Source organism: Suncus etruscus, chromosome 19 (genome assembly GCF_024139225.1).
Source record: "Suncus etruscus isolate mSunEtr1 chromosome 19, mSunEtr1.pri.cur, whole genome shotgun sequence".
Taxonomy (NCBI): Eukaryota; Metazoa; Chordata; class Mammalia; order Eulipotyphla; family Soricidae; genus Suncus; species Suncus etruscus.
Window position 1 is genome coordinate 27,834,038 of NC_064866.1, and position 14,017 is coordinate 27,848,054.

The 14,017-nt window shown below is 48.8% G+C and overlaps 1 protein-coding gene across 1 annotated transcript in view; it reads right to left on the bottom strand.

Annotated features, from left to right (window-relative positions):
• The window catches only part of MYBPHL (myosin binding protein H like), a 38,821-nt gene that overhangs the window by 15,804 nt on the left and 9,000 nt on the right, over positions 1 to 14,017 (bottom strand). Inside the window, exons 2-5 of the mRNA XM_049765604.1 lie at positions 1,621 to 1,709; positions 1,019 to 1,214; positions 363 to 502; positions 89 to 248 (exon numbers count right to left, since the gene is read on the bottom strand). Coding sequence (XP_049621561.1) covers positions 89 to 248; positions 363 to 502; positions 1,019 to 1,214; positions 1,621 to 1,709 — 585 coding nt within the window. The remainder of the gene's footprint in view (positions 1 to 88; positions 249 to 362; positions 503 to 1,018; positions 1,215 to 1,620; positions 1,710 to 14,017) is intronic.

Genomic DNA, 14,017 nt, shown 5'->3' on the forward strand with positions numbered 1-14,017 from the left:
TAGGCTAGCGCATGCAAGGCAGATGCCTTACCACTTGCGCCACGGCTCTGGCCCCTTCCCTACTCTTGCCGGGGGACTCAGGACCTACCTGCCTTCTGCACATGAGCTGCATCGGCCGTGACTGCAGCCATCTCGCTGAGCCCACACAGGTTCTCAGCAAAGACTCGAAAGACATAGGAATTGCCGACGATGAGGTTAGAGATGACACAGCTGGTACGGTGGTAGCCCTCGAGCACCGTGAACCAGAGCTGCAGGGACCCAGGAGACAAGACACCTCAGCCCCTTCCCATTTGCAGCTACTGCCGCCCCCTCCAGAATGCGCTGTTATCTCCCACCCGACCCCACCTCCACTCTTAGCTCACCCCAGATTTGGTGTCAGCCTTCTGTACCGTGTACCCCAGCAGGGCGGTGTTGCCTGTGTCTTGGGGAGGAGCCCACTCCAGAAAAGCGCTGGAGCCCCAAACATCCACCAGCTTGATACTCTGGGGAGGGCCAGGCTTCTCTGCAAAGGCAAAACAGAGAAGCATTGTCTAGCATGGGAGAGATTTGAGCACCAGGCTTGAGTATCATCCCTGGCCTCGTGTGGACTCCCAAACACCACCAGAGTGGCCATGCTGGCTCCCTCTTTCTGCTGGGCTAAGCACTGAATCCTCAGGCTAACACCCTGGGTTGAACATTACTTGTATTTTTTTTTTTGTCTGTCTGTTTTTTGTGCCATATCCAGTGATGCTCAGGGGTTACTCCTGGCTATGCACTCAGAAATCGCCCCTGGCTTGGGGGATCATATGGGGGATCAAACCGTGGTGCATCCTAGGTTAGCAAGTGCAAGTGCAAGGCTCTGGCTTCACCCATGTGTCTGGAAATCGCCTCTAGCATGTTTTTTCCCCTGTCCACTCAGCTGCCCTGCTCTTGACACATTAGTGTTTCCCACACTTTGTGTGTGGGTTCAGCTTATCTCCCCCAGGTCTTGGAGAGGACAGGAAGCCCCTGGTGCCTCTCCCCACCACAGCCCTCATACCCACAATCAGGATGTTGATGGTGGCTGTGTCCTCCAGCCCACCCAGCTGCACACGCAGCTGGTAGCGGCCCGAGTCAGCCCGCTGGGCCTCACGCATGAAGAGAACGGAGTCCTGCTCCCCGGTTCTCACGCTCACACGGCTGGTGTCCAATGCACGGCCTTCATACATCCAGATGGCTCGAGGTTTGGGTTTACCCTGGGAGAGGTGGAGAAGAGTGTGAGTGCCCCACGACCCTGGGCCTCAATCTTGACTCTCCCTGCTGTGGCTTGAGACCACCATGGTGTCACATGGGGTCACTTGCACCTGCTACTTCTTGGGGTCAGAGCAGTCCCTGGGTTCAACCTCCATTCAACCATAGTAGAGGAAGCTGGGGAGGGCAGATGGAGGGGAGTCCTGCTACTCTGAGGCCCCAAGTCCTTCCCCCAAAGCCTGATAGGCAAATCCCCCTTTGGGCAGACAGAGACCACGGATCAGTATGAACCTTTGCAGCCCCAGCCCTTTAGTGGCCAAGTCATTGGGCTTCAGGCTTCTGGGACTAGTCCCCCTCTAAAGTCAAACCCCTTTCCCTATCACACCCGAGACCCCCCTAAGGCTCTGGTACCTGGAAAGGGATGAGCAGGTTCACTGTGTCCCCCACCTTCCTGATGTAGGTCTGCTTCAAGATCCGAGGGAGTAAGATCTTGGGGGGTTCTGAGGAATAGAAAGGAAGAGAACATGGGAAGGGAAGGGCTTCCTGACTCCACTTGTGCTCCGTGCTGGTGGCCCTGTGGCACTCTGAAACCACATTGTGGATGGGAAGACGAGGCCCATCAACCCACTGGGGATCCAGTCTGAATCATGAGGAGTCTCTGGAGAACAGTGATGTCTTGGCAGAAAGAACACTAGCTCTTTGCTATTCTCTTACTCATTCACTTATTTATTTATTCATTTATTTATGTTTTTGGGTCACACCCCAGCAGTGCTCAAGACTTTCTTCTGGCTCCGTGCTCTGGAATCACTCCTGATGGTGCTCAGGGGACTAAATGAGACGCTAGGGGATCAATTGTGTTTTGTCTGCTAACTCCAGTTAGCAGACAGACCAGCCTAGACTGTGATGCTGTGATGCTAGGCCTGTCTTTCTTTTTTTGTGTGTGTGGGGGGGCACACCCGGCGATGCTCAGGGGTTACTCCTGGCTGTCTGCTCAGAAATAGCTCCTGGCAGGCACGGGGGACCATATGGGACACCAGGATTCGAACCAACCACCTTTTGGTCCTGGATCGGATGCTTGCAAGGCAAAGCGCCGCTGTGCTATCTCTCCGGGCCCTTGGCCTGTCTTTCTACCCCTCTGTGACATTCTTCCTGACAGCACTCCCTTTATTAACCTTTCTTGCAGTGTGACCTCTGACTTGGGGACACCTACCCCCAGAGGAGCCTGGAGGAAGAAGCATCCAATTCTGTACCCTGAATCCTACCCCCTGGTCTCCAGATCAGCAGCCTGGTGAAGGGAGCTGACAGCCTGCATAGGTGTCTGCACTGTGTCCTCTGATCCCAGAGGATCACTTTGTACAAAGTGTAGGAGAGATGAAGTCCACGCTCTCGCTCTCAGCCCCTGATCTCCCTGGCCAGTTCCAGGGACAAGGAGATTAGAGTTTGTTTGCTGGCTCTCAGCATGAGTGCCAGAGCTGTTTGGGAAGTGCTGAGTGCTGGGTTTGGAGAAGAGCCTTCCCTGGGTTTTCCCAGGGGCCTGGCTGGCTGGACTCTATTTTCCAGCCTTTGTAGGGCTTCTTCAGCAAAGACAGTCCCCTGCTGCTGTTGTCTGCAGAGGAATGAATGTAAAAGCACCTTAGTGCCCTGTTCAGTACCATAACTCACTAGGGAAAATGCTAACCCAGTTACCAAGTGTAGCAAACCCCAATTCCCAAGTTCAGCCACTCCAGAGAGGCTCTACCCTCTACCCTGGGACCACATCCTGAGCACCTATTTCAACATGGAACTGCTTAAACATGCTTGCTACCTGAGGAAACATTTTTTTTTTTTTGGTTTGTTTTTGGGCCATACCCGGCAGTGCTCAGAAGTTACTCCTGGCTGTCTGCTCAGAAACAGCTCTTGGCAGGCACGAGGGACCATATGGGACACCGAGATTTGAACCAACCACCTTAGGTCCTGGATCGGCTGCTTGCAAGGCAAACGCCACTGTGCTATCTCTCCGGGCCCCCGAGGAAACATTTTAAGGTGAAACTGGTTTGAAGAAATTAGATATATGGTTCAGAGAGAAAGTACTGGGGTAAAGGCACTTTCCTCGCATGCAACTGACCTCAGCACAGTCTCCGGCACCACATGTGATCCCCTGAGCACTGCCAGAAGAGATTCCTGATCACAGTCAAGAGTGAGCCCTGAGCACTGCTGAATGTGCCCCCCGAAATCATTAAAATTTTTAAATATTGGGGTTGGAGCTGTAGCACAGTGGTAGGGTGTTTGTTTGCCTTCCACACGCTAACCCTAGGACAGTTTGATCCCCCAGCATCCTATATGGTCCCCCAAGTCAGGAGCAATTTCTGAGCGCAGAGCCAGGAATGATCCCTGAGTGTCATAGGGTGTGGCCCAAAAACTAAAAAAAAAAAAAAAAGTAAAAAAAAATTTTTTTTTTGTTTTATTTTTTGGGTCACACTCGACAGTGCTCAGGGGTTACTCCTGGCTTTACGCTCAGAAATCACTCCTGGCAGGCTTGGGGGACCATATGCAATGCTGGGATTCAAACCACTGTCCTTCTGCATGCAAGGCAAATGCCTTACCTCCATGCTATCTCTCAGGCCCTAAAAAAAAAAAAAAGTAAATTTTTAAAATATTGAGGCTTGAGTAATAGTACAGTGGTCGGCTGCCTGGCATACAACCAATCTGGGTTTCACACCCATATGTCCCCTGAGTCCCACCAGGAGTGATTGCTGGGTGCAGAGCTAAGAGTAAGTTCTGAGCAGCTCCAAGTATCATCCAACAACAGACTAAGAGGAATGAAGATGGCCAGAGTAAAAGAACAAGAGATAAAGTGCTTACCTTACGTGCAGTTTTCCTCTGTTAAAAGCCAGGTACCATCTATAGCAGGGGACTGAAACTCAACTTACCTGGGGGCCGCAGGAAGCAAAGTCGGGGTGATCCTTGAGTGCAAAGTCAGTAGTAAGCCTTGAACATTGGGGGGTGTGACCCAAACAACTAAAACAAAACAAAACAAAACAAAATATTCCTCTAGGGCAGGGCCACAAAATGTTGTACAGAGGGCCGCTAACGGCCCGCAGGCCGCAAGTTTGAGACCTCTATGGTCTCTGGAGCACTAGCAGGGGTTACTTCTGAAGACAGAGGCAGGAATAGCCCCCGAGTACTAGGTATGACCCACTCTCCCACTTTCTCCATCTCCTTTAAAAACTGAGTAAAGGGACAGGGAGATAGTTTAGAGGATAGGAATACATACCTTGCATGCTAGAGGCCCCAAATTCTATCTCCTGTCAGCTCCACAGCACACCTAGATATGGGCCTGGTGACCCTCAGCAATTCTGAGCTGAAATTTTTCTTTTTTTTAATTTTTGGGTCACACCTGATGGTGCTCAAGGGTTGCTTCTGACTCTGCACTCAGAAATCACTTCTAGCAGGCTCAGGGGACCATATGGGATGCTGGGATTCAAACCACTGTCTGTCCTGGATTAGTTGAATGCAAGACAAATACCCTACCTCTGTGCTATCTCTCCGGTCCCCTGAGCTGAGAATCTTTGAACACCAAAACCATCAGGCTGGCAATGTCAGGCTGAGTTCTGCCAGGAGTGGCTTTCAGGGCAATGAGCACTTCTGGGTCTACCCTCACCCCCCCAAAGAAATAAACAAAGCTGTAGATTTTCTATGATGCTCCATCTACCCATCAATTTGCAGATGGTGGCTTAGGAACCAGGAACTTGCCTATCAGAATGTCCCCAGTCTCTCTCCTTGGTAAAGGAAGATGAACACACATACTCAGGGACACCAGGCATTTATGAGTTGTACTTTCCTAGCCCAGATCTCAGGCTGCCCTGACCCAACAGGCATTCACAAAGTCTGCTGTTCAGAGACTTGACAGCAGTGTCTGGGGCCCTGTTTCCCTCAGTCTGGGGATGGAGAGGGGGGAAGGCTGAGAGAAACAGAAGCCTGTCTGTGTCACCTTCTCTTCTCCTATGGTGTCTTGGCCAGCAATCAAAGCACTGAGAATAGGTGGATATGACTAAAAAGTTTTTTGGGGGACAGTGCAAAGATGGTGACTATTGAAAGAGGGTCTGAACCTCATCTTGTCAGACTCAGTTCCCCAGGGATGGGTGAGGAAATAACCCTTTGTCCTTGCTAGGGAGAAAGCAGATCCCTGGACCTGCCACAGAAGAGGGGTATTGTGTAAGGGGGAAGAGATGGGGCTCAAGCAGGGTCAGAAGGGAAGAAAGGGAAGGGAAGAGAATGGAGAGAAGGGAAGGAAGGGAAGGGAAGAGAATGGAGAGAAGGGAAGGAAGGGAAGGAAGGAAAGGGAATGAAAGTGAAGGAAGGGAAAGGGAGAAGAGAGAAGGGAAGGGAAGGGAAGAGAAAGGAAGGAAAGAAAGGGAAGGGAAGAAAGAAGAGGGAACGAAAGTGAAGGAAGGGAGAGAAGGGAAAGGAAGAAAAGGGAAGGGAGGGAAGGGAAGAGAGGGAAATGAAGGGAAGGGAAGGGGAGGGGAGGGAAGGGGAGGGAGGGAAAGGAGGGAAGGGAGGAAAGGAAAGGGAACGGAAGTGATGGAAGAAGGGAAGGGATGGGAGGGAAGGGAGGGAAGGGGAGGGAAGAAAGAGGAGGGAAGGAGAGAGGAAGGAAGGGAGGGAAGGCAGAGTCAACCTTCAGGACTAGAAAGGTGGAGGGAGGAGAGGACCAGGCAGACCTGGCTAGCAGGTCCTGTCTGTCCCATGCTTAGCCCTCAGGCTTCTGGACTTATCTACACTGATGGACACAGAGTTTCCATTCACTGTTTTCTTGGGCACGGATCTTTGGCAATGCTGGCATTATTTTGAAAATAGACAGGCAGAAAGGGGGACCTATATAGACTTTCTCAAGGAGGTCTAGGGTAGTTGCCTCATCACAGGTAGACAGAAGCTGTGTAGGTGGCAGTCCTGAGGTGCTACCCAGAGAAAGATGAACCTCCTTAGAAAAGGAGAAATAGGGGCCGGGCGGTGGCGCTGGAGGTAAGGTGCCTGCCTTACCTGCGCTAGCCTAGGAGACGGACCGCGGTTCGATCCCCCGGCGTCCCATATGGTCCCCCAAGCCAGGAGCGACTTCTGAGCGCATAGCCAGGAGTAACCCCTGAGCGTTACCGGGTGTGGCCCAAAAACCAAAAAAAAAAAAAAAAAAAAAGAAAAGGAGAAATAAACTGCTATGGGAAAATGGTAGGGACACCCCAAATACCAAGCTGTTCTCCTGGACAATACCCTAATAACAGACTTAATAGCAGCAAAAGATCCAGGTGAGGGCACTGTGTGAAAAGCCACTGGGTAGAGACAAGTGGTCCTCATCTCACCTTCTTTTCGTATTGTCCTTCCCTTTCCTTTAAGGGGCACCCTCTGGGCTCTCATGCCAGAGAAGCCTGTGTTCTCTCTCTCTAGCCTCCTGTTTCTCAAAATAAAACTGTTTGACTTTGGGGCCGGAGAGATAGCATGTAGGTAAGGCATTTGCCTTGCATGCAGAAGGACAGTGGTTCGAATCCCAGCATCCCATATAGTCCCCCGAGCCTGCCAGAGGCGATTTCTGAGCGTAGAGTCAGAAGCAACCCCTGAACGCTGCCAGGTGTGACCCAAAGTAGGAGAAAAAAAAAAAACTTTGACTTTTGTCTCCTGAATATTTTTCTCTGCTAGGGTCAGTGCCAAAGTTGAGAAATCATGGCAGAGATTGGCACTCTTCTCCCTGCAAAGAGCAATTCCTTGCTCCACACTGAGGCCAAGCCTTCCTGTGGGATGAAGATGTGTAGTGGGGCAGACTAGCACTTTCCATAAGACTTTTAGGGACCCCCCCCCCCAAGTTACTTCCTTAAGGGTGACAACATCTCTTCAACTCTCCACTGTGGCTGACCCGCCCACCACATTCGGTGACACAGCAAGAGACCGGATGACCAATGAGAAAAAGGAAAGAAACTGGTTTTTATGACCACAGAGATTCTACTGGGGTTTAGGAGGAGAAATAGGCCATAAGATCCTGAGGGGGATCCCAATGAGAACAGAGAGATGAGTGACAGGCTGAAGATAATTTTAATATTGTTATTTGGTTTGAGGGTCACATCTTGCAGTACTCAGGGGCTCTCCTAGCAGTGCTTGGGGGAATGAGGGACCTGCCCAGTGGTGCTAGGGGAGCCAAGACTATGCCTTAAGATACTTCTAGGCCATATGGCGCCAGGGCTAGGACCCAGAACCCAATGTGTGTGTTCACTCAGGGCCTCTGGGATTCTCCGATAAGAGGATGGGTTAGCACACATCACACTCAAGCTACTAGGACATTCTGACTCTGAGAGGATTTGCAACAAAAACTCTGCCCTCAGCAGGCTCCAGGTGCCCAGATGGGTGCTGGGGCTAAGGCCGAAGGTGCTGACCAAACCCAGAAGGATGAGAGTTTGGCAGCTCCAGGTGCCAGGTGCGGTGTAGCCTCTGGATGGTGCCAGCTCACCCCTGGCCTCCCTCCTGCCAAGAAAACAGCAACCTGACCTCTTGCTAAGAAGGGCCCTTAGGAGGGCCCCTAGGAGGGCTTATGTGGGGGAACATCTCCTTTCATGCTGCCACTTCAAGTGGGGTGTTAATTGTACTGACCTTGGGCACACATGGTTTTCCCTGAAGCCCCAGGTCTTTCTCCTCAGATCCCAGGAGGAATGTGAACCAAAGTGAGCCAAGCTGAGCTAAGATGAGGGTTCCTTCCTTCCTTCCTTCCTTCCTTCCTTCCTTCCTTCCTTCCTTCCTTCCTTCCTTCCTTCCTTCCTTCCTTCCTTCCTTCCTTCCTTCCTTCCTTCCATCCTTCCTTCCTCCACAAGCTGAGCTAAGATGAGGGTTCCTTCCATCCATCCATCCTTCCTTCCTTCCTTCCTTCCTTCCTTCCTTCCTTCCTTCCTTCCTTCCTTCCTTCCTTCCTTCCTTCCTTCCTTCCTTCCTTCCTTCCTTCCTCCATTCCTTCCTCCATTCCTTCCTCCCTCCTCCACAAGCTGAGCTAAGATGAGGGTTCCTTCCATCCTTCCTTCCTTCCTTCCTTCCTTCCTTCCTTCCTTCCTTCCTTCCTTCCTTCCTTCCTTCCTTCCTTCCTTCCTTCCTTCCTTCCTTCCTTCCTTTTTTCCTTCCTTCCTCTGCACTCAGAAGTAGCTCCTGGCTCAGGGGACCATATGGGATGCCATGGATTGAACCCAGGTCCATCCTGAATTAACTTCGTGCAAGGCAAACGCCCTACCACTGTGCTATCCCCAAGTCCCCAAGATAAGGATTTCTTTTTTTTTTTTTGGGCCACACCCATTTGACGCTCAGGGGTTACTCCTGGCTATGCACTCAGAAATCGCCCCTGGCTTGGGGGGACCATATGGGACACCGGGGGTTCGAACCGCGGTCTGTCCTATGCTAGCGCTTGCAAGGCAGACACCTTACCTCTAGCGCCACCTTCCCAGCCCCAAGATAAGGATTTCTAAGAGCAGGTTGGAGAAGCCACAGTTGAGTTTGGGGTGGGGATGAGGAAGTATTTTGAAAAGTCCATTGAGAGCCATTGGCTTTTGAGCCAATGAATACAGCTATTGTCAGTGCTGGATTTCTTTAAAAGGCTTGTGTTTTCTTAAAATTTGGTGGAGGAATCTCTCTTTTTCTCTTTATCTCTCTCTGTTTGCTTGCAGTCCAAGAACTGAACCCAGAACCTCACACATGCAAAGTAAGTGGTTCTACCACTGATCTAAAGAATTTTCTGGATAGTGAGTTTCTCTGATTCTATCCTAATTTCTAAGATTTATGCCTAGTTCTGTATTCTAATCTCATGGGATATCATGGTTCCTATTCTTTCAAAATTCCTTTCACATGGTTAAAGACTTTCCTCCAGCAATTCTCTGAAGTCTAGAATTAAATTGATGTGATTAATTAAGGCTCTGTGAGTGAAGAAATGAGAGACAATTATGATTGAAAGAGTGGAGGGACAGAAAAGATTAAAAGTGTGTAAGTGGGGCCGAAGAGGTGGCACAATGGTAGGGTGTTCGCCTTGCACATGCTAATGTAGGATGGACCACAGTTCGATCCCCTAGTGTCCCTTATGGTCCCCCCAAGCCAGGAGCGATTTCTGAGTGCAGAGCCAGGACTAACCTCTGAGCGTCACTGGGTGTGGCCCCCAAAAGCAACAAAAAATTGTATATGTGCATGAAAATATAGGTATGTATGTCTGCATACATGTGCACAAAAATGTCTACATGTGTGCAAATATGTATATGTGTGCTGATCACAATTGCCCCAAAGAACACAAAACGCATAAGGAAAACTCTGACTTGAAACAAAACCAGAGATTTCTAGGGATGTAGAACCATCAAAATTCATAGAGAAACATGCTCAGATGCCTGCAACATGACCCATGCCTGCCAGAAGCGGGAGGATATAAAGACATGTGATCTCTATGAGGCATTGTGTAAAGGACAGGTGTGTCCTTTACTTCAAGATCAGGAGACTGAGTTCAGAGGTAAATGAGCCCATCATAGTGGGCTGCTCTGAGAAATACCTTTCCTACCTCTAGTGTCTTTCTTCTTGCCTGCTGTTGGCTAGAGCCCCTGGCTGCCTGGCACTTGCCCCTAGCCTGCTCCAGTCCTGATTTATGGTGTCCTCACACCCTCTCTCTAGAGGGCTCACCTTCTCCCCATTGCAGACCCTGGTTCCCCCCATTCTCAACACCATCTCTATGACTCTGATGGCTAATTGCCCATACAATCCTCCATCACCCTTTTCCTGGCATAGTTACCTCTGAGAAGAGTGCCCAAATCCTATAGGATCATAAGATTAGGATGTGTATATATATATATTTTTTTGGTTTTTGGGCCACACCCGTTTGACGCTCAGGGGTTACTCCTGGCTATGTGCTCAGAGATCGCCCCTGGCTTGGGGGGACCATATGGGACGCCGGGGGATCGAACCGAGGTCCTTCCTTGGCTAGCGCTTGCAAGGCAGACACTTTACCTCCAGCACCACCTACCCGGCCCCAGGATGTGTATATTTTAATTAAAATTTTTTTTCTTTTTAGTTTTTAGACCATATTTAACAGTGTACAGGGCTTACTCCTAGCTCTGTGCTCAGGATCACTTCTGAGGGGCTAAGGGAATAGAACCTGCTGCTGCTGCTGCTGGGAATAAAACCTGGGTCAGCAACATGTAAAACAAGGGCCCTATGTCTGTACTAACCTCATCACTCTGGCCCCATAAGAGTAGCACTTGCCACTGATATGTGAGCACAGAATATGAATAATTTTTTTTGTTTATTTGTTTTTCGGTCACATCTGGCAGTGTTCAGGCTTTACTCAGGAATAACTCCTGGCAAACTTGGGTGGGCTATATGGAATAATGGGGATCGAACTTATGTTGGCCTTTACATGCAAGGCAAGTGCCCTACCACTGTTCTATCTTTCTAACCCCCTTTGTTGATATTTTGTGTGTGTGTGTGTGTGTGTGTGTGTGTGTGTGTGTGTGTGTGTGTGTGTTGATACATTGGTATACTCAGGGCTTACTCCTGATTCTGCACTCAAGGATCACTTCTGGCAAGCTCTGGAATCATAAGGGATGCTGGGAATTGAACCTAGGTCACCTATATTCAAAGCAAGAGCCCTATCCACTGTACTATTGTTCTAGTTCTAAGAATCATTTCTGAGCCATGATTTTAAGGAATTTAGTTCTTGAGCTTGAAACTGTGCCTCCAGGAGAGGAGCTGCCTTGCTGGAATGAGGTGAAGAGTTTGATCCTTGGCATTGCCCCATATGCCAGGAGTGGTCCCAGCAACATAGTCATTCTCGATTCCTGGTGTCATAGCAAAAATGTGTGACCCACTGGTAACACCTGCTAATCTTACACTCAAGTATGTGTGATTTTCAGTCATCATGACAAGAATGAAGGGGAGGGAAGTAGAAAAATAAAAAAGAAGTAAGGACCCAGAATAATAACCCAGAGAGATTTTAGAGCATATTTCTTGCAAACATATGGTCATGAGTTCAAATCTCTAATGTCCCACAGGTATTGAGTATGATCCTAGCAGCTTGGCTGTCTGTATCTCCCACCCCTTCACACACACTGCAAAGGATTTCAGAGTGTACTCACAGTCAGGTGTGAGTCAGCAGTGCAACTATTGAGGGGTGTGATCCCTGGAAGCACCAAAGGTAACAGGATGAGGTGCTAGCACCATGGCCAGGAAGAGGGGGTTCAAGGTCATCGCAGTATCACTGACCTCAGAGAGCCTTGAGGCCAAGTGTAGAATACCTCAACCTGATTGTCTCTTCCAACAATGAAGGGAGCCTCACAGCTGTGTGTGTGTGTGTGTGTGTGTGAGAGAGAGAGAGAGAGAGAGAGAGAGAGAGAGAGAGAGAGAGAGAGAGAGAGAGAGTAGAGAGAGAGAGACCCTCATCAAAGTAACATTAGTAACAAAGAAGACAGGGCGGAGGAGAGAGGTGGGAACAAACACTTTTTCTTTTCTTTTTCATTTTTTTTTTGTTTTTTTTGGGCCACACCCGGTGACGCTCAGGGGTTACTCCTACCTATGAGCTCAGAAATTGCTCCTGGCTTGTGGGACCATATGGGACGCTGAGGGATGGAACCGCAGTCTGTCTTAGGTTAGCCAGGTGCAAGGCAAAAGCCCTACCGCTTGTGCCACCACTTTCGGCCCCTCAAAACACTTTTTCTAAGTAAATAAAATTTAAGATATTACCAAGAAGAAAAGAAACACATTTTCTGTTTCCCCTTCTGCCAGCTTAAAACAGATGATTTCAGGTTGGGAGACCTGGGAGAGGCAGATGGAAGCCAGTTGGTGCTTTAGGAGACATTTACTTTCAGGCGTGTTGTAAGTTAAAAATAAGCAACTTGCCTTACCGAGGCTTAAACACTGAGGTCTGTTTGTTCCCATCTCCAGATGCCCTTCAGTGCCCCAAGGCCTGTCTGCTCTCACCCGAGCCAACAGGACCTTATGCCACCTCCTGTCACCATCACTATCTCACCTCGCTTGGAAGCCTGGGTTATCCTTACACTCTCTCCCTGCCTAGCCAAGCAAATCCCTTAATCCAGTCATTTCGCTGCAGCCTCCTCCAGTGACCCAAGCCCAGTAGCACCCACTCACTACTCATGTTTAATCTGAGGTGGGACAAGGGACACTGCTGAGTCTTACTAACGTCTGCTACAGGTGGTCCCTATGACCAGGGTAAGTCAGACATTGTGTCCAATCTGCTGGTCGCCTGGGCAGCTACTACTCTCCCTGCTGCTTCTCTAAATATTTTTTTGGGGGGTCACATCCAGCAGCACTCAGGGGTTACTTCTGGCTCTATGCTAAGAAATCGCTCCTGGCAGGCTTGTGGTACCGTATGGGATGCCGGGATTCGAACCACTGTCCTTCTATATGCAAGGCAAACGCCTTACCTCCATGCTATCTCTCTGGCCCCCTCCTCTAAAACTTTTATCTCAAGGCCAGAGTGATAGCACAGTTGCCTTGTACACAGCTGGGCTTGGTTCCATCTCCAACACTGCATAGGTTTCCCTGAGCCCCACCAGGACTGATCCCTGAGTGCAAAGGCAGGTGCAAGTTCTGAGCACCGCCGGGTGTAGTCACCCCAATCAAATAAAAACATGGCCCATTCTCCCAATCCTCTTACTGAATAGTTTGCTAAGGGTTAAGAACAGTGACCAACTACTCTTTTTGTTTGTTTGTTTATTTGTTTGTTTTTGAGTCATACCCAGCGGTGCCCAGGGGTTACTCCTGGCTTTGCACTCAGTAATCACTCCTGACTCAAGGGACTATATGGGATGCTGGGATTCGAACTACCATCTGTCCTGGATTGGCTGCGTGCAAGGAAAGCGTCCTACTGCTGTGTGATCTGCCCAGCCCAGTGATCAACTATTCTTTCAAACCTGTCTGCAAACCATGCCTAGGCAGGAACCTCTCAGCTCTCAGCTCAAATCCACCAGGTCCAGCTTGTACTTAGCAATGCAACTGTGATATTTTTGGATCCAAAGTCCACTCCTTCCACCCTGCCTTTGCTACAGCCACTGAGAACTCAGTTCATCAACAGCACATACTCTCTGCAGCAGGCGCCCTAGATATCTGCCTGCATTGCTCAAATAGCAGCTCATCAACCAGACCTAGACTGATTCTTTCGTTTAATACACCATTCACCTCCCACCCTCAGCACTCTTGGAATTTTTTGGCTTAGCATTTATCACCATCTGATAGTCATACATGTCACTTGTTTATTTTCTTTTTTTTTTTTTTTTTTTTTTTTTTTCTCTTTTTTTTCTTTTTTTTGTAATTTTATTTTGACCATATTGGCTTACATATCTTTCACAGTAGTATTTTAGGTACATATTAACATTGAACCAGGGTAATTTCCATCACCAAATTTGTGTATTCTTAAATGTATTCTTTTTTTTTTTTTTTTTTTTTTTTTATTTATTTATTTATTTTTTAATTTTTTTTTTATTTAAACACCTTGATTACATACATGATTGTGTTTGGGTTTCAGTTATAAAAGGAACACCACCCATCACCAGTGCAACATTCCCATCACCCAAGTCCCAAATCACCCTCCTCCCCACCCAACCCCCGCCTGTACCCTAAACAGGCTCTACATTTCCCTCATACATTCTCAATATTAGGACAGTTCAAAATGTAGTTATTTCTCTAACTAAACTCATCACTCTTTGTGGTGAGCTTCCTGAGGTGAGCTGGAACTTCCAGCTCTTTTCTCTTTTGTGTCTGAAAATTATTATTACAAGGGTGTCTTTCATTTTTCTTAAAACCCATAGATGAGTGAGAC